Source organism: Amborella trichopoda, chromosome 3 (assembly GCF_054954075.1).
Source record: "Amborella trichopoda isolate Santa Cruz 75 chromosome 3, AtrichopodaSantaCruz75HAP2 v2.0, whole genome shotgun sequence".
Classification (NCBI taxonomy): domain Eukaryota; kingdom Viridiplantae; phylum Streptophyta; class Magnoliopsida; order Amborellales; family Amborellaceae; genus Amborella; species Amborella trichopoda.
The window spans coordinates 38,024,436-38,051,591 of NC_142338.1; the positions used below are offsets into that span (position 1 = coordinate 38,024,436).

The window sequence follows — 27,156 nt, forward strand, 5'->3', positions numbered from 1 at the left end:
ATACAGAACATGAAGAAGGTGATCAACTGTGAACAACTACATAAATCTAATGCGTTCCCTATAGTGATGCCATATTCAAATTCCAAAACTCCATGAGATTTCAAATCACCTGCACCACAAGGTAACTGACCACCTTGAAGGAGTGAACCATTATAAAGGAGTAAACAATATAACTACATAATTGAGAGTGGCAGGTCGCAATCGGCATCGTGGAACCATAAGAGAACCTTAGGTAGCACGAGACGAGATTTTCACATGAGCAATATTGTAACCCAAGCCGAGTAAACCATAGAATCCGATTTACACAATTTGCTCATCCACAAGCTGATTAGGTAGGAAAGCAAATGCCCCAAGACGTCATATACATGTACCCACTCGAAAATTAGCACATGCAGAAGCCCTATCCCTGTTTTAGAAAGTTCCCTTCCAAATTAGGAAAGAGCAAAACTGATCTCAAGAAAACAAAATCATTTAAACTACCCAAAATAACATAGACTATGTATATTCACAACAATTTTACATAGCTGGCATACATGAATGCATGAGAAGCCCACGACTGTACATGTCACTAACAAGGACATGCAAACAAACCATCTCACTACATGTAGCTCCTACATTCCACCATTGCACTAGATTTGGACAAGGTAGAATTTGTCTTCATAAGGGAGGACTAGGAAAGACGTAAAAGCCAAAATACTTGAGTGCTTAGACAATGTAAATGATATTATGGATAAATTGTAGGACCTTGTAGAAGGGTAGCATTCGTACTCCAAATCTAAGGCTCCTTATAGCAATTCCTGGGCAATTATTAATGGAAAATCCTCTCTTCACCTTGTACCATGATTGACGCAAAGTTCCCTAGATGTTTCCTAATCTTGTAGCCAACTTTCAAACAAGTTAGCCTTAACCTAAAACTGATCATTGTAATTGCCAAAATCTTTTGTTTTGAGTTACGTGTTCATATCTCTGTTTAAAATTAACCCCTTTTCAAAGCATGCTTCAAATTGGTGTGTCCACAATGGGCTGCGAAAGTTGGGTTATGGGAATTTTCAAGCATCACCAAAAATAGCCACATGGCAAAAGACAAGAAACCAACCAACAATAGATAAAATTTAGGAATGGAATTTAACCAAATAGGTCACTTGTACATGAGGATGCTGATCCCATTAGGATTCAATCAATACATAAATCAAAATTTGGTCACGATGATATTTTAAGTATGGTGCACAAATTTTGAGTAAGTCTTCACCCTGGAAAAGAAGAGCACTATATGTAACTCATTTGCAGAAATTTTCTTCTAAAACTATGCCTTCTCTTTCAAATGGACATGAAAAAAAAAATTCCTTCAAATGCTCCTTCAGATGCAACGCACACATAAGAATCAAATATCATATGCTCCCAAGCTTCAGGACTAGCAAAGCTTGGATACCTGGCCACCATTGGAAAACCAAATTATGAATCAACACTTCAACCATAAATCAAGGCACAGAGAGACTGATTTACAGCATGTACGAGCTTACTACCCACATATATTACCTAAAATCCTATGTTACTATCACCCTCCACCGAAGTAATGGGGGACCCATGCATTGCATCATTCGCAACACAAGCAGAAGAAAATGCAGAACAAATAGAAAAATGAGAAGACAAAGGGTAAAGGATGCCTTTAATCAGCGAATAGCCAGAAGCATGTAGGAAAAGTAAAATGAATAAGAAATGAAACATAAACCGTAGATTATGATCTAAAATAATACGTCTATGATGTTTAAAGGTAATATGTAGTTTCAAATGAACATTAAGTGGATGAGGAATAGAAATATGCTGAGAACATCAAATATGTAAAACTATAGAGAAACTAATCATTCTCATTTCAATCAAGGCACTTTAGAAACATAAGAAATATACACTATGCAGTTATTGCCCAAGAAATGCCATACGAAGAGAGGTGAAGAACCACGATAACCCAAGACTAAATTGGCAGCTCCCTCTCCTTTATATGTCCAGTCTGGTGCATCATGTCCTTGCAAAACAGGTAACATATCTTTGAAGCCTGTCACAATGTCAAAAAACTTCAATGGGAAAATACATCACTATTGCTCATCAATAAAAATGTTATAGCATGATATGTCACTCTAAAAAGAAAAAAGTGAATGTGTGATATAAATATGCTATCCACATGTAGTATTCTCTACAGAAAATTACTAGTCTGATGCTATCAAGATAGGCTATCTGCAGTGGCATCAAACCCTGACATGTGTGTCGCCATCCTTAGCTGTAGTTTGATACACAACACCAACAATAGTAGTCGATTCTTAGGGCACAATCATTTTATACTATAAGACCATTTACCTAGGATACAAGAAGGTTGCAATCACTCCTAACCATCGGAGTTGGAATCCAATGGCCTGAGGTGTACCACAAAGCTCAAGAAATTTTCCTTTGGACTTTGAGCTTAGTCAATAATTCTACAACTAACGGCCAGAGGTGGTTGTCACGAGCCAAAAATAAATGGTCTTATCATATATTATGCATACGTGTGTGTGTAGCAGTAATTGCATGCAACAGTTTCATAGCAATATAATGAAATTGCACGTTCTAAAAAACATGTCACTGGTATTTGTACGACCTCAAATTTTGCAAGCACACTCTCTTCAACCAAATCACCCCAAGAAAGTTCCAAATGAGGCCCATTCCAACAAGGAATGCAGGCTGCCCATTTGGTAGATACTTCGACCTATACCTTTAAGAATTAAAACTGAATTTTAGTTTGTAAAATTGTTTATCTGGTAATGATAAGGCAATCTACAAAATTTGGGATCAAGATAATTCCCTTATGGCCTAAATCTAACCATCCCATCCATTGGATGGCCTATGTTCAATATGCTAAACCCAAAAAAAGAAAAAAAACACTTTTTTGGGTGCACTTTCTAAATTTTATTTTTTGAGATTGTTCATTTGAATGGAGAAAGTGTGTTTACATTGTCAAACAAAGGCCTCTGACATGGTTTAAATGTGGGATTTCATTATATCAATATCAATTGCCCAAAAAAAAAAGTGGTTCATGAAAACATTGCCCTAAGTGTGTGTGTGTAGTCCAGCAGAAATATCTTGATACTGTTATAAATAATAATTTACTCAATATCATGAGATATTACAGTTTATTTTTTTCTTGTTTTTTTGGTTGTCTGCAATTCTTTGAAAATGATTATGGCTAAAGTGAATATAAGTTTATCAATAGCAAAATTCATAAATCTACTTAAAATATAAGCTAAAGATTTCTAAGAAAATATCTGCTCACAGAAGCTATTTTCAAAGAACAAAGAGAAACTGCATTTCAATCTTTTATATTTAAGAAATATCATAATTTCCTAATTTTTCTTTATTTTCCGTGAGTTCCTTGATAAAACACCCAAAAAAACCAAAAAATTTAAAATATACCTAAGAAATTACGTCAACCCAAATATAAGGTTTCTTACCAAGATGTTAACCGATTGAGGAACAAATAAATATTCAGCTAACCAAGCAAGATAGAAAAAGGACTAAATCCAACCAATGATACCCTCTTCACATTAAAGCTTCCTTTTCATTCTACATATAAATTTAAAGACTCTTTTGTCATGCACTACACATTTCAGAACAAAGATTACCTTTTCCAAAAAACAACTTTTTATTTTAATCAAGTCAAATTACTCTATCATACAATTTTCATTGCAAGGGGGACAAAGCTTTTTCTTAGTTTCCTAACTGAAAATATGGGCAAAAAAGTTCAGAAAAGGACCTTTGAATCAAATGGAAAACAGAAAAAAAAAAAATCATTATTCTGCCAATAGAAACAAAGTTATTCCAAAAATTCTGCCTTACATCATTCTCATAAATTTTCACATTAGCTACATACTGATGGACTCAAGTAGCAGGTAAGTACTCCAGTTGCCAAAGAAACATGCAGTATATATGTGTTTACACAAGCACACATGCACACACACACACACAAAAGTTGATATTAGAAATGGATGAATTATCCAACCAAGTATCAAAATCCAACTATTTCGAATTTAAGGATTTCAATACTGTGATATGTATTAAATTTAATAATTCCAAAAAGAAATTAATTTCCAAAATTACCAACTTGATCACAACTGCTTCTCATGTTCGAATTACCATCTAAAATCAACACCCACATAACTATAGCACTCTTTAAACAAAGCAAGGAGGAATAAAAAACTTGATTCACTATAACCCAAAATCAATGAGGGATTAAAATTGATAATGCTCATAAAGACCAACCCATTAAAACACACACACACACAGCAAAGAAATCTTTCAATCTTCTCTTTGTACTCTTTTTAGACCCAAACAAACGAAACTCTCACTCCTCACACTCTCTATGCCAACTATAACATGAAGAAAGATTATTTCAGCTCTCTCTCTCTCTCTCTCTCTCTCTCTCTCTCTCTCTCTCTCTCTCTCTCTCTCTCTCTCTCTCTCTCTCTCTCTCTCTCTCTCTCTCTCTCTCGGAAAAGAAAATATCTCAACCATCTCTTTCTAACTACACACATACCCAATAAAATCTCCCAATATGTATTTGAGGATTTGAAAAAAAAAATCTCTTAACCATCTCTCTAACTACACGCATACCCAAAAAATTTCCTAATGTGGATTTGAGGGTTTGAGATGATGGTAGTGGGGACATACTCTAATAATCCAAGTCTATAAGGACAAACACTAAAAGCTATAGACATGTAAAATTCCGCATTGTTTTCTCTCAAGTCGCTTAAAGTAGGTCTGCAAGACAAGAAAACAACAGAAGTTTTACCATGCAATGGAAGAAACTAATAGGAAATATGGTTTAATACTACAGCAGTTGCCCTTTTCTTTAAAAGACTTCCTGGAACTTTCTCCTCTAACGAATAACTTTTGCTGATAAAGGTTTCTCAGTAAATCATCATTTCACAAATCAATTTGGTTCACCTCTCTCACAAATCATACCCTAAGCATAAAAGTTCCATTTGTAAATGCCAAAATTCATAGACAAAAAGAAATAGAAAGCCCTAGAACTCCTAAATAGTACATCACCTACTTCGTAGTACATCTATTTTTTTCTTTAAGAATAGGAAAATTGTCATCTAATTCACAGTATATCCCCTACCCAAACCACAGTTCAATAAAAATCCAAAGCTTAATATGACTTGTGGATTAAAATGGTAAGCCCGAATCCATTGCTTGCAGACGTGCGCCAATAAACAAATGCAAAAAGTTAAAAAAATAAAAAATAAAAGGACGAGAAGGGAAACAAACCTTTGAAATCCTCCAATGCCTTCTAACCTTTGCAATCCTGTTCAGCACATAGAAATCATAAACGAGTCCAAACATCAAATAAGAAACTGTGAACTAAGAGAGAGAAGTAATAATGCGATACATCTCGAACAATGAGAAGTTGTTCCCATGGAAAATCCATTTACCCATGCCCTTATCCTTAATTAAAATCAGCTGAAGAAGCAAACTCCCACAATTTGGCAAACATGCATATTAAGTATTTCAAGAGAGAGAAAGAGAGATTATGTGGTGCCCAAATGATTTTTCAGGGAAATATAAGAGGGCCATTTCCACATGAAGCAATGTAGATAGTAACAATTTTATTTAAAAAAAAAAAAAAAGGATTATTCTCCAAGACTACATTCAAAACAATTGAAAACTTTAAACTTCGATCCCATTTTTCAAATTTTATAGAAAGTTAGAAATTCTCAATTTCGGTTTTAGCGACCCCACAAAATAAGAAATTTAGAACATCATGAAAATAAGCTCCAGTTAATGTTAGTAAAATAAAATTATATATGAGGAAGAAGCGATCATAACAGGCGAACATCACAAAAGTTAGTGTAACGGTAGAGGCTAGAGGCGCTTTCTTCTTTCTTAGAAAGAGAGGAATACCTAAAAGCCAAAAACACGAGCAAAAGCCGGAATTCAGTGAGATTGTGGCGTTTGGGAAATAAAGGAGCCGCTTGGCAGTGGAACGAGAAAGTGAGGGAAGATGGTGAACAGAAGATTGTTGGGAAAATTACAAAAAAACCCCAAGTCTATACTGTGCGACTTACCCTAACGTAACTCCTTCCCACACTTTCTATGCAAAATACCCCCAACCAAATAAAAAATAAAAAAATACTTTAAACTACCTTCCCCTGCTTTTATCTTACCCAAGCCTCTCTACCCTTTGCGTAAGTGTGCTCCGGCACTGTGTTAGTGCTCACCTGCAATACAACACTCTGGAGTCATAGCGCTTCAGCACTGTCTATGTGCACTCCGGCAATGGATCATATGCTCCGTGTAAGGACCCCAATTCTTCTGGACTTAAGACGCTCACAGCAATAGAGATAGGTGAATGAAGCACTTGCCCGGCGCTAGGGAAAAAGACTATCATCGCACGTGAAAGTAACGAGGCACCGCCATGAGCGTATGAGGCGACACCGTGTGTGTAAGAGTATCGCTGCGAGCATAAGGGACTATCGCCACAGTGCGTAAAACGGAGGAACGTCGCGCATGAAGATGAAGAAGAAGTACGACTGTGCGTAGACGAGTGGGAACGTCATGCATAAAATGGTAACACCGCATGCGAGCAAGGAGCCTCGTCGCGAGCATAAGAGGCAGCACCGTCTTTGAATTGAAGAGAGAGAAAAAGTTGTAGCAGCGCCGTGCGTGTCAAGGTGGCTAGCGCCGCGCGCGAACTGGGCTAACGTCATGCGTGAATGGATCAAGGCCGTGCGTGAAAGGAAGGGGCGCCACGCGTGAATGGATCAAGGCCGTGCATGAAAGGAAGGGGCACTGCGTGAGAGAAGGAAAGGCATCGCCGCGAGTGTAGCGTCGTCTGGAACATTGTCGTGCATGAAGCGGGCGTAGCGCCGTGAGTGAAAAGCGATGAGGTGACTGTTGACGTACCTGTCAGCGCCACGCTCGTTAGAGCCGTATGTGCCAGCGCCACGCTCGTTAGAGCCGTATGTGCCAGCGCCGCCCTTGTATGACAACCATGTGGTTCCCACCTACCCCTGGATACTTAAAGGCCTCTCCCCTTCCATCTCACTGCCTTTTTGCCCTCATACTTTCTCTCTCTAGAGCACAAGGAGAGAACCCCCTTTATTGTTGCTGCCGTTGTTGGACGCCATTGCCAGGAGAGCATGGAGGTGGCTTGAGTGTGGGGATTTGGAGCACCGTGAGCATCAAGTGAGTGAGTCTAGCTATTGTGCATCAATAAAATTGTTGGGATTTATGTTAAGTGTTGGAAATGGGGGAAAATGCTAGGACGAAAAGTATGAATATGAATGCTTTGTGATGAGCTTGGAATCTTAGATGCCATGATCGATTGACCTCTGTATATGATGCCATTTGTGGTGGAAATGTGTGAACTAGTTCACTTATGGGGGTAGTTTAATACGAACTTAGTTTTACATCAAGATTTGCTTTGCCTTATGCAGTACTGAATGTTCTTGAATATATGTTAAACTTGAGATTGCAAATTTCCAGAACTTCTTGCATCGGACTTTTCAGTAGGCAAACAGCATCCAAATAGAACCACACTAGTTTTGAACGAATGATAAGGTTGTCTACTTCAAATTTCTTTTTACGTCATCTTGAAATTTCCTATGGATTTGAAATTATGCTTTAAAATGTGTGGGTATGTCACTGTTAAGAGATTGCAGAAAATTCCTAGACTGTTACTCTTTTGTACCAAACTTTTGACCTACCAAATGATATCCAAATGCAGTCAAATCACCGTCATTTGTCAAATAAATGTGCCTACTATGATGTTTATGTTTTAACCTTGCCCAAATTCTTCATAAATGGTGAACTAGGTTTTAATTTGTGCAAATAGGTCACTATTGGCAGACTTCCCTAGATTGCACAGTCGATGCCTCTGTTGTCACAAGTTTTGACTAATCAAATGAAGTCCGAATGTTTCCAAACCGCTGCCACTTGAAAGACCTGTGTGTATACTAAAAATTGCATGTTGAACTCTTTTTGAAATTCCCTATAGATTAAAAGTTATGCCCCAAAATATGATCGTATGTCACTGTTCACGGTAGCAGAAAGCTTAGTACCGTGCGCGTAGGGCAGTGGGCGCAACGCCATTCGTACAGCACCGTGCGTGTAGAGTCGTTTGTGTTATCTTTGATATGTATTAAGCATGAGTACTATATAATAATTTTCATGTGGTGAATGCTAAATGCGACAATATTGTGTGCATAGCACTATGCGTTATGTGGAAATTGATAAATGCCATGCCACTGTGATAGTTCCATGATGAATGTTATACGTAAAGTGTCGTACTGCTAATGTTGCGTAAACGCAATGCGATAGCTCTCATATAATTAGTTTTTTATGTTAAGTATCATGACATTATGTGACTGTTGGAAAGTTCTATGAAAGATGCAAACTTTGCATGATGAAACTTGGAATTATATGTCATAAGGCACTAATTTATCATGAATGAACTTAATGCCTGAACATGTTATGACACTATGATACTGGCCGCTACGTGATGGCAAACCCATTGATAGTGGGTACTGTTCTATTATGATACTGTGATATTAAGCTCCATGCAATGGGTCACCCTTTGGTAGTGTGACTGAAGTGGTGGATGATATGAGCATTCTTTGACATGCTTTGTGTGTATTGCATGCCCAAGATTGAGTTTGAAGGGTGCCTGCTTTAAGAGTATTGCAGGGCTTGCCTATGTGACTGATGCTAATGAGGTGCATGCTTTGTGTGTATTGCGTGACCAATATTGAGTTTGAGGCGTGCCTGCTTTGAGAGTATTGCAGAGCCTGCCTATGTGACTGATGCCAGTGAGGTGCATGCTTTGTGCGTATTGCATGACCAAGACTGAGTTTGAGGGGTGCTTGCTTTGAGAGTATTGCAGGGACTGCCTATGTGACTGATGTCAGTGAGGTACATGCTTTGTGTGTATTGCATAGCCAAGATTGAGTTTGAGGGGTGCCTTCTTTGAGAGTATTGCAGGGCTTGCCTATGTGACTGATGCCAGTGAGGTGCATGCTTTGTGTGTATTGCATAGTCAAGATTGAGTTTGAGGGGTGTCTGCTTTGAGAGTATTGCAGGGCCCACCTATGTGACTGATGCCAGTGAGGTGCATGCTTTGTGCTTATTGCATGGCCAAAATTAAGTTTGAGGGGTGCTTGCTTTGAGAGTATTGCAAGGCCTGCCTATGTGACTGATGTCAGTGAGGTGTGAGCTTTGTGCGTATTTGCCTGACCTCACCATGTGTTTACTGTGAAATGAAAATGTGCTCTATGGTAAAGCAAGAGCATACTTTGTTAAGATAAGAACATCTACTGTGAAATGTGTTCGGTTATAGATGGATGAATGATAATATGCAGTGCATGATTGTTATGTATCATGATGGTGTTTATTAAGGAAAGGTTTTCTGAACTATTACTTCTTATGATATATGTTATTTACAATGTGAATGTGAATGATAATTGTTGTATTGATCGAGCGAGAATTCAGATAACTGAAATGATGCCTATAATTGATACACTGATGAGACTTCTGATTTATCTGATATTTACACTATAATAGATTTATTGATGATGCTTAGTATCTAGACTTACTTATTGGGCTGTATAGCTCACTCTATTATTTTACCATCTCTATAGATCTTTAGTCACAGGTGGAAGACGTGGTGTAGTGGAGGTAGTTGACGGTTGAGACCTGGAGCTGACAAAGAAACTCTCCCCCATTGTATGTTCTAGTGCGCAATTTGGCCCTAGTTATTGTTTATTGTGGAATACATGTACTAGTGGGCCTTGATGCCCCAAACTGAACTGTATAGTGGATTTTTTTGGTGTCTGGGTATTCTATTTCTAGATGCTCTTCTGCCTCTTTGAATCATTGTTTTTAGTTCCTTTCCATGGTTGGCTTTGTTTACCGTGTTAATTAAGCGATGAGTGCACTCTGACCTGAGTGGCATTCACTACCTCCGGTTCACGAACCGCAACTGGTTACCCTTCGTCGAGTATGGTAACAGGGTCGTGACACTCCGACAATGCGTAAGTGTGCTCTAGTAGTGGAATCTAAAGTCACAGCGCTCCGACACTATGTATGTGTGCTCCGACAGTGTGTATGTGAGCTCCGGCAGGAGATGTGTGCTTTGGCACTATGTAAATACGTTCTGGCAGTGAAACACTCTGGAGTCACAGTGCTCCGACGCTATCTATATATGCTCTGGCAGTGGATTATGTGCTCCAGCACAGTGTAAGTAAGCTCCGACAGTGAAATCTGGAGTCACAGCTCTCTGACACTGTGTATGTGCGCTCCAGCAATAGATGATGTACTCTAGTACTGTGTAAGTGCGCTCCTGCAGTGCAACACTCTAGAGTCACAGCGCTTCGGCACTGTCTATGGGTGCTCTAGTAGTGGATCATTCACTCCAGCATTATATATGTGTGCTCTGGCAGAGTAATTTGGAGTCATAGTGCTCCAGTACTGTGTATGTGCGCTCCCGCAGTGGATCGCGCGCTTCGACACTGCAGTGGTTCACTCCGGCAATGAGCTCCTAAAGTCAACGTCAAATCTGGCCAAAATGATTTCTGTGTATGGGAAGGACATTTCTGTCTAAAAAAATGAACTTTTTCCCTTCGGGGGTATTTGCATAGGAAGTGTGTTTCTTGGAAAAAAAGTGAGAGAAAAACTTACGTTGGGGGTAAGTTGCATAGAAAGTGTGGCCTTAAGGGTTTTTTGTAATTTTCCCAAGATTGTTTCATACACGACCCTCCATCTAAAACTAATTGTAACTAACTGTCCAAATATTTTCTTAATATAATTATTATTTCTAATTTTTATTTTTTTATTTTTCTTTTTTCATATTCATGATCTCCATGTTAAAGATTATATATTCCCTAAAAATTAGGATCAAATTATATTTTAAAAATGCATCTCTACACACTACATCGACATGGTGAGAGATATATACGATGGAGTAGTTACTAGTGTACGAATAACTAGTAGAGAGACGAGTGAATTTTTAATGACAATAGGTTTACATCAAGGGCCAGCATTGAGCTTGTACCTCTTTGTCTTAGTTATAGACGACTTAACGAGGCACTTACAGGATGAGGTACTGTGATGCATGATGTTCGCAGATGACATAGTTTTGATTGATGAGACCCAAAACAGCGTCAACACAAAGTTAGAGCTTTAGAGAATGCTCTAGAATCCAAAAGGTTTAAAATTAGTCGGACTAAGACAGAGTATATGGAGTGCAAATTTAGTAATAATAAGAGTAGAGATGAGGAAGTACTTAAGATTGACGACCAGGAAATACAAAAAAGACCGCACTTTCGATATCTTGGGTTGATAATCCAGGAAAATGGAGAGATCGAGGAAGATGTTGCACACAGAATTAAAGTTAGGTGGACAAAGTGGAGATGTGCATCTGAAATTTTATGTGATAACCCCATACCAATGAGTTGAAGGGCAAGTTCTATAAGACAACAGTGAGACCAGCTTTGCTCTATGGGGCGGAATGTTGGGCGAAAAAAAAACAATTGAGTATAGCAGAGATAATGATGTTGATATAGATGAGTGGTAAGACAAGAAATGATAAAATTCGCAATGAATCTATTCGAGATAATTTAGGCACGGCACCAATAGGCGATAAATTGAGAGATAGTTTACTTATGTGGGCTGATCATGTATGGCATCGACCAAGTACAACACATGGTATGAGGTGCAAATTAGTTCAAGTGAATGGACTGAAAATGACAAGGGGTAGGTCCAAAATGATGTGGTTGGAAGTAGTCTGAAAAGATATAGAGACTTATGACCTCACTGAGGATATGTCATTTACTAGAGTAGAATGAAGAACCATGATTTATTTAGCTGGCTCAAATTAATTGGAAAAAGGCTAAAATGATGATGATGATTTGTTGTCAAGCCCGCATTTCTACAATATGTGGGTTGGCCGCATAGAAACCGTGTCCTAAATAAAAGAACTCAAAATATCAAGCATTTTACATTTTTTTATCATTTTTAAAGTACGACTAATATTAACTATTCAAACACCTGATCGGATATCTTTTGATGAAAAGTTTTCAAATTAATAAAAAATGAGTGGGAAGGCAATAAATTCGTATTTAGGTTTGTTTTTTGATAAAATTCTAAGGAAAATCTTGTAAGCTTTATTGGGAGAAAATGAGAAAATTTATGCGTCTCGAAAAAGTTTGGTACATGTTTCATTACAAATGCCCATTTGCTATATCAAAAGTATCATGTTCTCCAATTCAAAAGTTGAAATACCGTCCCCGTTTATTTCACGCTACCGCCGATTCGAATCTCATAAGAAGCGAATGATGAAGAGAATATGATCTAGAGCGTGTATAGGATGCTAGTATTTGTATGTTGATCTCATGCGGAAGAACTTTATATGGAGATTAGTTATTTATGTGCAAGACTTATGAAGATGATTTATTTATGGAAATATATAAAGTAAGACCATTTATTTTTGGTAAAAAAATATCATTATTACTATTGACTATTAAATCGGGTGGTTGGAAATGTGTCCTTGGCTAGGCACATTGTTCAAAATAATTTTTTTTGAATATTGTGACATACTTCAATCCATTAAATATTGGGATTGAATACAACAAGACTATTAATCACTCTTAGTCATTAGATGTCAAATTGGATGGCTTGGGCTAATCACAAAGTCCCATATTTTTTTATTTTTTAACATTGAATCTTTTCAATAACACTTTTACAACCACTTAATTTGAAATCTAAAGACAAGATTGTGACCTCCTTGTACAAAAAGTAAATGGTCACTTTGTATAATTTTTCTTAAATATCACATCCAATTACTAAGAATAATTGTAACACCATTATACCAAAAGTAAATAGTCTCATAGTGTGCAGCCTCTTTATTTATGTCACCACATTTAGGGATCCACATAAGAATCATTGGACAGCTATTTTTATAAAAAGATGGATTATAGTTTTTAAATGCTTATACAACTGACCATCTGAAAATTTAATGGCCTCTGTTCAATCTTATGATATTATTTATTTCAAGCACATTATAAGCAATATTTTAATTTTTACTTTTTTTCTTTAAGTTGATCGCTAGGTCACATATGTTATATCTCCAAAATTTGAAGCCCTAAAACTACTCCTACAGTGGTATATACACAATTTACTTGTGTGGGATGACATTATATACATACTCTATAGGGCAAAATGGGAGGGTTTTTTTATCCAAAATTTTAAGAACCACTTTGGAAGAAAGGAAAACAAGATTTTGAGTTATTAAATATTTAAATTTGATTATCTAGAGAATGGAGTAGAAGTCGTGGTGGTAGCACCACCTGAGTTTCAAGTCTAGGTTCCAGTCCTACTGATGCATTCAAAATTCATTAACTATTTCTAAAAACAGGTAGGGGCCTGTAATCCCCATTGATCTATCTAATAATAATAAATAATAATAATAATAATAATAACCATTGATCTATCTAATAATAATAATAATAAAATAAATAAATAAATTTTGACGGTCTATAAATAAATTCTCAATGTTCAATATAAGGATGCTTTACTTCAAGCACACATAGACTACAAGTACCCAAGGTAAAATCAAAGCTCCTCTTCTTAGAGACTTAGACCTTTGCTAGTGCACTAAGGAAACTCAAGTTTTCCATGGTCATATCATCAAAGATGGTCTCATGATGTATCCTCTAGCATTTACCAAGTAAGTTGTGAAATTGTATATACACTTTTTTTATTTATTTTATAGATAGGATGATATTTCCTCAATCAGGAAGGCTGTATTATAATATTATTTCTTTTTGTTTTAATATCATAAAGGCTATATAATTTATTTTTTTTCTTGTACCACCAAATATATATATATATATATATATATATATATATATATATATATATATATATATATATATATATATATATATGTGTGGAGATTTTCTCCGACAAATTTAATACAGAAAATGACAAATTTTCTCTCATGGCATCGGAGCCTAATCAGGGAGCCCTCGAACTGCTCATCAAAACCATTATTCAAAACCACTATGTCAGAACCTCCATAGAAAAACCATTCACTAAAACCTTAAGCAGAAACTCTACCGAAACCACCACACCCAAAACTGCGCATAAAAAACCACCCATTGAAACCACATTTGAAATTTGAAATTTGAAATCTCTATTTGAAAAATCGAAACCACCTCTGCAATACCACCCTACTGAACTCAAAACTGCCCTAAGTCAAAACCGCCATATCTGAAAACCACTTCAAAACATCGGAAACCGTCATCTCAATGCCACCCACAGAAATTTGCATAAGAAAAACAGCCTCTAGAAAACGTTGTAAAGCCGACAGATATGAAAACTATCTATGAAACCTATAGATCTGAAACCCTCTATCTTTGATACCCGCTATCTGAAACCAGATTAGAAAAGCTCTCGTCCAAAACCCAAACCCCCATTTGAAACCCTCTGTCTTCTGGTTCTGGGGTTATCAATCTGCATTCGGGGTTCTCTATTCTTGAACTTCTATGATTTGTGCTGAAAACGTCTATTCTTGAACGTCTTGAAAGTCTCGTTTTTTCTCTTTTTTTTTTTTTGTTTTTTTTTCTCCCCATTGCTTCTGGTCTCACCCTTGTCTACTTCTTCTCACCAAAGGTAAGTGAGGCGTTTATTGAAAAAGAGTTTGTGATCCCATTTGTATCTTGATGGTCCATTGTGATCATTTGGACTTGCGGCTGGTGATTTATATTGTTTATTGCCAGTAAATTGTGGAAATTGTGAGAGACTACTTTTGTAAATTGTGCTGAACAATTTTCTTTGTTGAAGAAAAAATCAAAACAAACGGGTACAGTAGCTGCTGAGTCAAGTTAAACTTTAGAGGGTCACATTCCTGATCTACCTGCAATGACTATTAGAACTCAAGCAATTGATGTAAAACCATAAGCTATTGGTATTGCTTTTTCATCAATCAATCTTCAATGGAACAACTTCAATGTTACTCTCAGAATCTCGATTTTCTAGAAGGTCAGCATCTGCTTTTTCAGGTAATATTGTTTCAACTTCCTGATCAGTAAACTCGAGTGCTTCTTGCCATATGACAACTCTATTCTTGTTGATTGTAAACCCTGTTTTGATATTATTTACATTGTTGATAGCACCGCTATGGAAGTTTCTAATGTTCGCTCAATTACTGCATCCTCTGATCCTTCTGGCAAATTGAATGTTTCTGATGTTTGTTATGTTCCCTCCATTGCCATGAATCTGCTCTCTATTGGCTAGATTGCCCATGCCAATTACAATGTTGTGTTCACTCCTTTTGGATGATGTCATGTGCAGGATCAACAATTAGGGAAACTGATTAGGTCTAGGCATATAGGTGGTGACCTCTACTATGTGGACCATCTTCATTTAAAAATTCCCACCAAAACCTCTGCATGTGCTGCAATATCTGATAAAGGATCTTTGTGACGTCAATATCTAGGTCATATTTCTATCTCTTAGATAGAATGTTTGTTTTCTCGTGGTCTTATTGATTCTATTCTTTCTAAATCTCTCTCTACTGTTAAAGATTGTGAGTCGTACATACTTAGTAAAATGCATGCATTATCATTCAAAACCCAGATATACTTGGGTTTTCGTTATGAATAACCGCAGTGAACTATATGACATTTTTGTCTGGTTTTATTCATACGTTGAAACTCAATTTTCTACCAAAATCAAAGCCTTGCGATCAAATTCTGGTGGGGAGCATATTAGTGGGATGTTTCAAAAGTTTCTTGTTGACAAAAATATTTAACACTAAAAATCTTGTCCATATACTCCTCAACAAAGTGGTATTGGTGAACACAAAAACTGCCGTATCTTAGAAATTGCGTGAGCTCTTCTCTTGTCAGCTTCGGTTCTAAAGGTTTTTTGGGCAGAAGCTATTCACACAGCTGTTTATCTTATTAATGTTATGCTTTTTGCTACTTTGTCTGGATGTTCTCCTTTTAAACGACTGTTTGCGCAACCCTCAGACTATTATATTCTTTGTGTTTTTTGCTGCACTTGCTTTGTTATGTTACCAGCATCTGAACGAGATAAATTGTCAGCCAAGGTATTTAAATGTTGTTTCTTGAGTTATCCTGACCACCAAAAGGGATATAGATATTATAACTCATTGACTAAGAAACCTTTGGTATCCCGATATGTAGTATTTTATGAGTATATTCCTTTAATTCTCCTCTACCTGCTGCTAACTCTTCTTTCGCTTCTTTTCTGGTCACCTTCTCTGTCTTCCACTTCTTTTCTGGTCCCTTTCTTTGGTAATATTTCTGATGTGTTTAGAACCTTACCCATACCTCCTACAGGTAGTCTGGTTGTAGAGCACTCAACTAATGCTGATGGACCACTTTAGGTATCTGAACTTGCTGCTCCTATATAGACGCCTTTTGTCCACCGTAGTAACTGCGTATCTGTCTTACCTGCTCGTTTTGTTTATTATAAAACCTTTTTATCAAACTATCAAGCATTTCTTGCTTCTGTTCATTCTTATTATGAGTCGGAGACTTATGAAGAAATTACCACACAAAATGAGTAGCAACTTGCCATGGTAGAAGAATTGACAGCCCTTGATAGAATGAATGCTTGGGATCTTGTCCATCTTCCTAAAGATAAAAGTGTCATTGGTTGCTGATGGGTGTACAAAATCAAAACTAAAGCTGATGGTAGTATTGTGCGTTATAAGGCACGACTTGTAGCTTAAAGTTATAATTAGCAATTTGTGATTGATTTTGCTGAAACTTTTGCTCATGTTGCTCACATGACTATTGTTTGCACTCTGATTTATGTGGCTATTGTTCGCCAATAGGTGTTATATCAACTTGATGTCAAAAATGCATTTCTTAATGACGATCTTGTAGAAGAAATTTATATGAGATTACCTCTTGGGTTTTAAGATCCTGACAACAAAGTATCGACTACGGCGCGTACTTTATGGGCTGAAATCAAACTTCTCGTGCTTAGTTTGAAAATTTTAGTTATGTTGTTGTCTTTGTAGGTTTTCAATAGAGTTATGATGATCGTGCCATGTTTGTCTCAATCACACCCTGAGGATGTGGAATTTTCTTATTATGTTGATGGTATGATTGTATCTGGTGATGATGAGGCTATCATTCATCTGATCAAGCAATAACTTAGTCAGCTTTTCGAGATGAAAGCTTTGGGATTCTTAAAATATTTTGGGGCCTAAAGCTAGCTTATTCGTCTCGTGGGTATCTATTTTCTCAACTTAAGTATGCCTCAAATATTTGTTTCTCGAGCTCTTCTGGCTGATAATACAAAGCATGTTGATATACCTACCGAGTTAATACAAAAAATGAGAGACTTTCTCACATTAGTATCATTTTATGCCACACCAAAGAACATAAAAGATGGGAGATCATTCTTCGATGTTATGCAAAACTCATTCATTTGGAACACCATGATAAGATGCTATGCAAAGTCCCAACTTGAGGATGCCATCTTTTTGGTGTATTACTATATGACCCAACCCGCGGTCTCACCTAATGGGCTTGCAAGCTAGAACTAGATATGGTATCATGGAAATCTTCGATTGATGTGTATATTGATACTAAATAGATTCACTAGGCTCGAGATTTATTCAATAAAGTGCCCGAGAGAGATAGTCTAGAATTCTAGCCGATTATTGGAGGTTATGCTGGGAGTTAGCAAAATGGAAAATTCTAGCCGTTTATTCAATGAGATGCGAGAGAAATAGAGCTTCATGGCCTACCATGATATCTGGGTATGTCCTAATAGGATGCAAGTTGCCAATGTGAAGGACAATAGAGTCACAATTGTGAGTGTGCTACATGCCATTGCAAACATGTGCCTTCTAAGCCAAGGGGTGGGATCCATTTATATATATTGTTTTATATTTGAGAATAAAATAACCTACCCTCATCACCATTCAGTAGTATTTTTTTTTTTTCTACAAATCGGAATGATCTAAAATTTGGAGCGTGTGTACATCTTAGTGAGGCACACCTAATAAAAATATAAAAAAAATAATTCACAAAACAAATTGACCAAAACACGCCCAAAAATCTTTGAGGGTATTTTGGTCAATTGTTTTTTAGCGAATTATTATTTTTTGCATTTTTATTAGTTGTGAATTATTAGGATGTACATACATTCCAACTTTTAGGTCATTCTAATCTGTAAAAAAAATAAAAAATGAAGTACTACCAGACATTCGTGACCGTGCGATGAATTTTGGGCAATGATGAGGGTAGGCGGAATCGCTGTTCATTTTTGCCTATAGCCATTTTGTAGTATCTTCCGTTTTGTATATATATATATATATATATGGATATGGATTTTTCTATTGTTAACACACTATAAAATACCCTGTAGAATACATTTAGAAAGGGGTATGAACTGTAAAATTTTCCATAGTTGCCCATTTAATTATTCAATGTTCATAAAATGAATAAGGGAATTATTATCTTCAGAATGAGTATTGCTTTTATTTTGACTAAAAAAGACAAGGATGATTATAAGGTGAAGTTCCAGGTACTTTACTAATATAAATGCCTTTGTCTTTTATATGAACATATATATATATATATATATATATATATATATATATATATATATATATATATATATATATATATATATATATATATATATATATATATCTATATATATATATATGTGTGTGTGTGTGTGTGTGTGTGAATACAAAAACCCTTTAGAATGCTCGTGAACGATATTTTTATTTTTTTTACCAAAGTTCTTACTTTTTATTAATGATTACAAAAAGGAAATTACACCATCAGAAATAGCAAAGGATGATAAAGAAGCCCTACCCTTAGCTAAAGCATCAGCTACACCATTTGCTTCACTAAAGACATGGGAAAAAGAGATCAATAACGACACAATCGGATCCATAATCTGTAACCATAAAGAATGGAGTTCCCACAAGACCCTCTACTCCTTGTTGCACCATCTAATCACATTCAACAAATCCTCTTCGATCATGCAACTAGTACCCAAATTTTTTGCAATGAAAAATTTTCAATCCCCTAAGCAAGGCACTTAGTTCAACAAAATTGGCTGTTGCAATACCTATCTGGCTTGCAAATGTAAATACAATATTTCCAAAACAATAATGTAAAACACCACCAATTCCAGCTTGACTAGGGTTACCAAATGAACTTCCATCAAAATTTAGTTTTAGACAGCCCATAGGAGGAGCAAGCCACAAGCCTTTCGTCCTACAACTACTAACACCCATAGAAAAGGGATTAGTAAGATTGACCATAACATCTACCTTAGAAATTCCTCAGCCTTTCTTGGTAATTGAGAGCTAAGACCAAATAGAGATCTTGATAATATGAATAATCTTATCGAAAAGCAATGGCATCCCATCAAAAGTCCTCCTATTTCTCTCCTTCCATGCCTCCCAAAGAATCACACCTTTTGCTATCTTCCACATCACACTCCCAATCTTAGGCAAAAACAAAAGAGCCAGTTGTGATACAATCCCAACCACGAATTGTGGGAGCGCCATAGTAACTCCTACCACTCCAAACAGCCAAGGCCAAAATCTTAACGTAACAAGGCAGTAAGTAAATATTTGCGTAATCGATTCACCATCTTCTTTGCAAAGCAAACAAACATTTGGTAGTATCTTACCCCTTTTAACTAAATTATCAATGGTCAATACTTTATCTTGTGCTCCCAACCAAATAAAGACCTGGACTTTATGAGGAATTGGCCATTTCCATATCTGAACAATGTTAAGGCAAGACCATCTCCAACGATCATGGAAGAAAATATTATAACAAGATTTAACAGAAAACATACCATCACTTTCGATCTCCATAACATCATATCTGCAGCGTTCTATGAAATATAAACTTTATCCACTAGTTCCATCAATGAGCACCATTGAGATACTAACAAATTATTCAAACACCTATAAATAAGGGGAATATTCCACAAAATCAAGTGGCCTCTACGCTCAACCTCTTCACAAACCTTTATATTTGCCCTGGACGCCACCCCAAATAACTCTGGGAAAGCACATTTGAGAGGAAAATCCCCAATCCACTTGTGCCAAAACAAAACCTGACTTCCACATCCAATATTCCATTTGAAATAACCCGAGATCATAGGTCTGCAATTTGAAATAGCCCTCCACACGTGGGAAGTCTCCTTCCCTCTTCCACCTCTAAGCCAAAGTTTGTATCTATCCATCCCATATTTTGACAATAGAACTTGATACCAGAGGTTATCTTTCAAATGGAGACTATGCCACCACCATTTACACATCAAAGCTTGATTAAACCTTCTAACATATTGAATACACAGACCACCTTCACGCTTAAGAGTACAAACTCTATCCCATCTTAACAAATGGAATTTTCTAACCTCTCCATAAGAACCCCAAAGAAAATCTCTCATCATCTTCTCAATTTTTTTTGTTATCGAAGTAAGAATATGGACCAAGGACATCCGATAGACAAGAAGATTAGCCAAGAAGGATCTCAACAAAGCCACCCTTCCTCCCAACGACAAGTATTTATGCGTCCATAGGTCAAGTTTAACTTGCACCCTCTCAAGCACTCTATCCCAGACAACAATAGACAACTTTGAATCTGAAATAGGTAAACCAAGGTAGGTGACAGGGAAAGACCCCACAATGTCTGAGCAGTTAATACCAACTATAGATGACATATGAAAATTGACTTTCAGCCCCAGAGTAACCTCACAAACTTCCAAAAACTTGGCAATGTTTTCCACTTGTACCGACTCAGTATCACAAAAAATTAGCTTGTCATCTGTATATTGTAAATGAGAAATAGTGATATCTGAGTCTAAGATTTGAAACCCGCAAAAGACCCCACACTCTCCACCCTACTTAACATCAAACCAAAACATTCAGCATAGATGGTAAACAAAAGGGAGAAAGAGGATCTCCTTGACGAAGTACTCTTGTAGTTTTAAAAAAACCAATGGGGCTACCATTGAATAACACCGAGAAATTGGTAGAAGAGAGAACCAAAAATCCAACTTCACCACTTTTCGCCAAACCCCATTCTTTTTAAAATTTTGAACAAATGCCCCACTCCACTATGTCGTATGCCTTTTCCATGTCTAGTTTCAACAGTAAACCTAACAAAACACGAGAATGAATACATTCTTGTGCAACCAACACACTATCAATAATTTGACGATCCTGAATAAATGCTAACTGTGAGGTTGAAATGAGGAAAGGGAGGACAACCTTAAGTCATTCAACCAACACTTTGGCAATAATTTTATAGACACTCATGAGTAAGCTAATAGGCCTGATATTAGAGAGCTCTGAAATCAGCGATTTCTTAGAGATCAACGCCAAAAGTAGAATTAATCCCCTTAAAAATTTGTCCTTTTATCATAAATTCTCTAACTAACACCAACAAATCATCTTTAACCAAATTCCATAACTTATGAAAAAAAGCTAAAGGGAATCCATTAGGGCCTGACGCTTTATCACTTGGCATTGCAAAAATAACTTTTTGCAATTCCTCAATGGTGATATCTATCTCCAATTGACCTTTTCGGTTCAAATCCAGCACCCTGAAAGGTACTCTAGCAAACTTAGGGCTAAATTTGACTTCCTTTCAAAAGGCTTTCTTGAAGTGACTAATAACTTCAACTTCCATGACAGCGTTATTAACTGAATCGATGGCAATCGCGTGAACGAACTTGGTATTAATATCTCCTTCCTTCAACCATGTTTCTTGATCTTTGTTTCTAATAAAGTTCGCTTGATCTACACAAATCCTCCAATTCTTTAAGTTTTAAGCTGCGCTCTTTCACCGACTGCTCTGTTAAAATACCATTCTCTTGAGTGTTAAGATCTAACAAGTCAATCTCAGCTAAAACACCATCTTAACCTTTACATCGAATTTGTTATCTTTCTTCCTCGCAATCAATTTCTGTTTGACATTCAGTAATTTATTGTGTAATTGAAAATTCCTTGTGCCGTCAACCACAATATTCTCCCAAGTCCTTTTAATAAGTGATTAGGTGCCTTGATCTTGCCCTCTATATCTGGATGATCGAGCGACACGCGTATCGGGTTTCGGGGAGACCCGGGACTTTTGAGATCGCTCTCTCAAGAATCTTGTTCGAAAACAATGACAGGTACTACCAACCTATGAGGGAGGAATTTAAGGTGGGTTCGGGACTTACTTGAGCTGGCTCGAGTGGGCACTCTCTTAGATCATGAAGAAAGCCCCCCAATAATAAAACTGGTTCGAAATTGCCTCCCTTGGCTTGTATTCTCTTATTTTCTGCAATCACACACATATGGCAAATATTATAAGGCAGGTGGGTCAACAGACCTCACCTTGCCTCTTTGGTGAATGTACACAAGCATGCACATTCCAAAGAAGAAGAGAAGAATGAGAGAAGAAAGATGGGGGAGAGAAGAATTTGACCAGGAGGGGAAATCAACACAGTGACTAAGCTGATGAGTAATTGGCCTGATGCGGTAGTAAAACGGGCTCGGTAACTCAGACCAGCTCAACATGATTACTACTAGACATCAATATCGATACTGACTAGCTAGATATGATGGTTAGTCTGTCGTGGCAATACAGCAGGCACAATAATTTTGGCACAACGACATTACAGCTAGACGTCAGGACTACCATGATAGGCTAATCTCAACCCCTCTTTAATCAAATGAAACAATAACAGAAATAACAGATATCATAAAGAATAAAAAGAAGAAGAGTAAGATAAGAGAAGAAGAGAAAAGAAAGGAGTGGGAAGCGAAAGAAAGAAAAAGAAGAATATGAGGGAAGAGAGAAAAACACAGACGACACTGAGCGTTGCTAACTGTGCTAAGCAGAGAAGAGAGAGAAGATGCAGTTAGTGCTAGGTTTCACCGATTATGTTTGATGAGAAGAGAGAGATGATGCAATCGGTGATAGGCTTCACTGACTGTGTTAGATGAGAAGAGAGAGAGGATGAAGTCAGTGCTAGGCTTCACCGACTATGTTGGACAAAGAATATAAAGTGGATGCATTCGGCGCTAGGCTTCACCGATTGTGTTGGACAGAGAAGAGAGAGAGGATGTAGTCGACGTTAGGCTTCACCTATTGTGTTGAACAGAGAAGAGAGAGAAGATACAGTTGGTGCTAGGCTTTACCGACTGTATTGGACAGAGAAGATGCAGTCGGCGCTAGGCTTCATCGAGTGTATTAGACAAAAAGAGAGAGAGGATGCAGTTGACGCTAGGCTTCATCGACTGTGTTAGACGAGAAGAGATAGAAGACGTAATCCATGCTAGGCTTCGTCGACTGTGTTTGACGAGAAGAGAGAGAATATGTAGTCGGCGCTAGGCTTCGCCAACTGTGTTAGACGAAGAGCAAAAAGAGAGATAGATATGAGAAGAAGAGGGAGAGAGATAAAGATCAGAAAAAAGGAGAGATAAAGAGATAGAGATGAGAAGAAGAGAGACAGAGAGAGATAGGCATGAGAAGAAGAGAGAGAAGGAGAGATAGACAAGGAGAGAGAAAGAGAGGAGGAGTGAAAAAGAAAGAAGAGGAGAGAGAAATAGGGGAGGAGAGAGAAGGATGGGAAGAGAGAGCAGAGGAGAGAGAAAGTTACCTTACCGAAAGGTCCTTTTCTTCTCTCTCCTCTTTCTCTCTCTCTTTAAGACGCACCCACGAGTTTAAGAGAAAATTGAAATTTTATTGATCATTGTGTGAAATGAACCGAAGGTCTTTTACAATTTGGCTTTGCATGCTTATATAGAATTGGGCTAAAACATGGGTGTACGCCCAAAACTAACTAAAATTAAAGATAATTACAATTTAATTGAATTAAAAGAAATTTTAAAAATGGGTGTAAAAGGACTGTTTTAACCCTGCCTAACAATGTGTGGAATTTCAGAACAGTCCCTGTTGTTGCCCGAGAACTTGCATGATCTTCCATGACTGATTCGAGGTTGTTTTGATGCCCGTTTGATCGAAAGGTGATTATTTTCTTGTGGGGCTCGGCATGACGATCGATTTGATACCAACTTCGAGTCATGAATCATGTTTTTAAGCCGATCATGAAGCTTGAGTTTTGGATGTATCTTGAAAACTTTGGATCAATTGTGTGCTCATTTCACGATGTTTCTTCTTGATTTCTTCGCTGAATCACGCTGAGCATGCCATTACGATCACGTTACAACAAATGTACCTCAATTTCGTGTCTGGACGAAGATTTGGTCGTCTTGAGTTTTTGGCCGGAATCTTGAAATCCGATAGCCGAAATTTACAACAACTTTGATGCCCTCATATGTGAAATCCAACCGTTCATCATACCAAAGGTCCGGACCAGAGATGGCTATGGACCTTATGCACATAATGCAATTGGTTTCGTACCGATTGGGTGTGCGAACGTCATGATTTGGCCGCCAGAGTGGGGCATGCTACTGAATTTACTGCAACTTTCTTCATAGATCAACAACTTTTCTCTAGTTTTTCTCCCTGCTCGGGCATCGTCTCGGGGCGTACCACATATCGAATCGCTTCTCTTGATGAGACGAACACACTCACCAAATTTGAGCGTGATCTAACTCATATCAAGTGAGATATGGGCTCCGAAAGTGACTACCCGTGACTGTAAAAACAACCACTTTTAATAGTGTTTTGATGCAGGGTGGCCACACGGGAATAGTGTGCGGCCTACTCGGTATTTTACCCTTAACTTTGTCTTGAATGTCTGATTAAGCCGAAACTTGACCCATAGGGGTTTTTGACCGTACCGGATTCAATAATGGTAGTTCCACAGCTATTTGACACACCAAAAATATAGTTCTAGTTATGGGGTCCATTTCAGGGTGCTAGAGGCCGATTTTTCTGAAATTATTTATTTGTGCTCAATGCCTTAGACATGTCTGATAGAGATGAAACTTGGTAGGTGGCCTTATGGAGTGATGATGAATATCGTGACCAATTTTGGGGTAATTATGAAACTGTCGAAATTTCCACTTATTTTGTAGGCTTTATTGACCTGTTTCCTTCTTTATTCCGCATCAGGGACCAAAGGTGCTGAAAAATGCGTTCAAACAACTTTCCCCTCCGATTCTTGTACTTTGAAAGAAGCGAGAAGGATGACATTCGAAAAATTTCCTTTGGCTTTATTACTTTTTTCTTCCTAGCCACAGGACCACGTGAACGCTAACGAGATTCATACTATGGTGCAACTAGGATGCTCAGATGTAGGGATGCATTGCTTGTGGGAACCATCCGTGGAAACTTTAGGGGGAGAAGAGACTTTTTTGAGGGATCTTATCGAAGTCCTCACCCTTGTGTGAACTGTTTGTGATTATGAAGCTGAGGATTTTATACGAACCTCGTCAGTTAGAATCGGGACCGTCTGGCAATTGAGTGCCATGATGGAGGGCAGTGTTCTCATTTAGTATGGGTTTCTTTGTCTTGGATAGACGATAAAAGAGCCTTGGTCGGTACTCGTATGTGTCGTGCACCAGTTGTCCTTGGCGGGTAGGGTACCTCAGTTTATCGAGATAGCCAACTTTGGGTATAACCACCCCTATCCACTACTTTGTAGCTACGATAATCATATGATTTCCGCTCAAAAGTCATGGTTGACTTAGCCTTCTTGCGGCATCTTTGGTTCGTCAGAGTGACTTTCTTGTTTGTTTGTTCTGTTGGAGAGCCTTTTGTCAGCACTCGTTTGTGTCGTGCACCAATTGTCCTTGATGGATAGGGTACCTCAGTTTATCGAGATAACCAGCCTCCTACCCACTACTTTGCAGCTACGACAATCATCTGATTGCCGCTCCAAAGTCATGATTGACTTAGTCTTCTGACATCTTGGAGTGTATTTGTAACCTCTTGGGAATGATGCTCTTCTTCATGAGACTTGTCTTGCTTTCTTGGCGAATCTTTTATGTTTCGAATCCTTTTTGTAACATGACTCAGATTGTAGGAATCTTTTCCTTAGAGCTCGTATTTTTTGGATCCTGGTAGTGTAACACTAGGGATTTTTTTCTTTTTGAGTGAGGGCTAAAGCCGCCTGTTGAGATGAGCGCTGCATCAACCTGTTTATTAGTCCAAGCGTCATTTGCGGATTTTCACTTGAACTTGGGAAGCGGCACGGTAGAGACGGTTTTCACCAACTTTTTTTTATTTTGGGCTCTTGTACTCATGACCTTACAGCCATGTCCACCCTTATTCTTCTATTTTTACTCACGATGCCCTTTAAGGTTTTCACTGTGCCCGTTTTTTTTTTTTTCACGGAACTCTTTTACTCATGGTTTCGTGACTATGCCCATCCGTCATTTTTACTCATGGCGTTCCCTTATCAAGATATACACCATGCCTGTTATTTTTTGTGAAGATGTGTTTAAGGTCGTGCCTCAGGGACCTGTGCAAAGCAGTTTATCGTCATGCAGCCATGACATGTACTATGGTTTAAGGTCATACAGCTGCACCATAATGGAGATGGATGGCAGTTTGTAGCGGCTATGGAGTGAGCATGGTAGTGGTTTTAGCTCACTTTTGGGGAGATGGCACGAGGCTACCTTTGAAAGATGGATGATGTATGGATGGAATGTGGAAAGTGGTGGCCCACTAGCTTACGACAAGTATAGGTGGCTGGATGGTTCGCCATTTTGGGAGCATGAGTGAGACTCACTGGGGAATGATGCAGGATGATGAAAGGAATGGACTCACTGGGGAGGTAGTGAAGGTGGAGCACGCATATGAACGGGTCGGTTAGGGAAGACGTGCTCGAAGATGCACATAAAAGGTGTGTGCGTGTCTGTGGGGGCGGATTTTAAGGTCATACCTCCAGGACTCGTGCAAAGAAGTTTATCGTCATACGGCCAGGATGTGCACTGTAGTTTAGGGTCATACAATTGGACCGTGGGTATGCAGTTTAGAGTCATGCAACTAGGACCATGCAGTTTAAAGTCGTGCAACTAGACCTCCACTACAGTTTAAGGTCATATAGTTTGGACCACGGTTATGCAGTTTAGAGTGATGCAACTAGGACCGTGCAGTTTAAGGTCATGCAACTAGGCCTCCGTTATAGTTGAGGTCATATAGTTTGGAC

The 27,156-nt window shown here is 37.9% G+C and overlaps 1 protein-coding gene and 1 long non-coding RNA gene across 12 annotated transcripts in view; one reads left to right on the forward strand and one right to left on the reverse strand.

The window, feature by feature from the left end:
* The window catches only part of LOC18422511 (inositol-pentakisphosphate 2-kinase), a 32,131-nt gene extending 26,061 nt beyond the window's left edge, over positions 1–6,070 (reverse strand). For 2 of the 6 annotated variants that reach the window (XM_088862524.1, XM_011625221.3), the window contains exons 1-3: positions 5,929–6,070; positions 5,296–5,332; positions 1,938–2,050 (exon numbers count right to left, since the gene is read on the reverse strand). In XM_088862524.1, the coding sequence (XP_088718650.1) occupies positions 1,938–2,039 (102 nt within the window). In that variant the 5' untranslated portion in view covers positions 2,040–2,050; positions 5,296–5,332; positions 5,929–6,070. Of the gene's footprint in view, positions 1–1,937; positions 2,051–5,295; positions 5,333–5,416 lie in introns of all 6 variants that reach the window. The other 4 variants (XM_020667828.2, XM_020667821.2, XM_088862525.1 and 1 more) reach the window with 4 other exon arrangements.
* Positions 6,071–13,584: 7,514 nt separating this feature from the next.
* The window catches only part of LOC110007271 (uncharacterized), a 36,079-nt gene continuing 22,507 nt past the window's right edge, over positions 13,585–27,156 (forward strand). For 2 of the 6 annotated variants that reach the window (XR_016052483.1, XR_016052481.1), the window contains exon 1: positions 13,964–15,083. This is a non-coding gene — a long non-coding RNA (uncharacterized LOC110007271). Of the gene's footprint in view, positions 13,748–13,963; positions 15,521–17,077; positions 17,255–27,156 lie in introns of those variants that run through there. The other 4 variants (XR_016052485.1, XR_002280952.2, XR_016052482.1 and 1 more) reach the window with 4 other exon arrangements.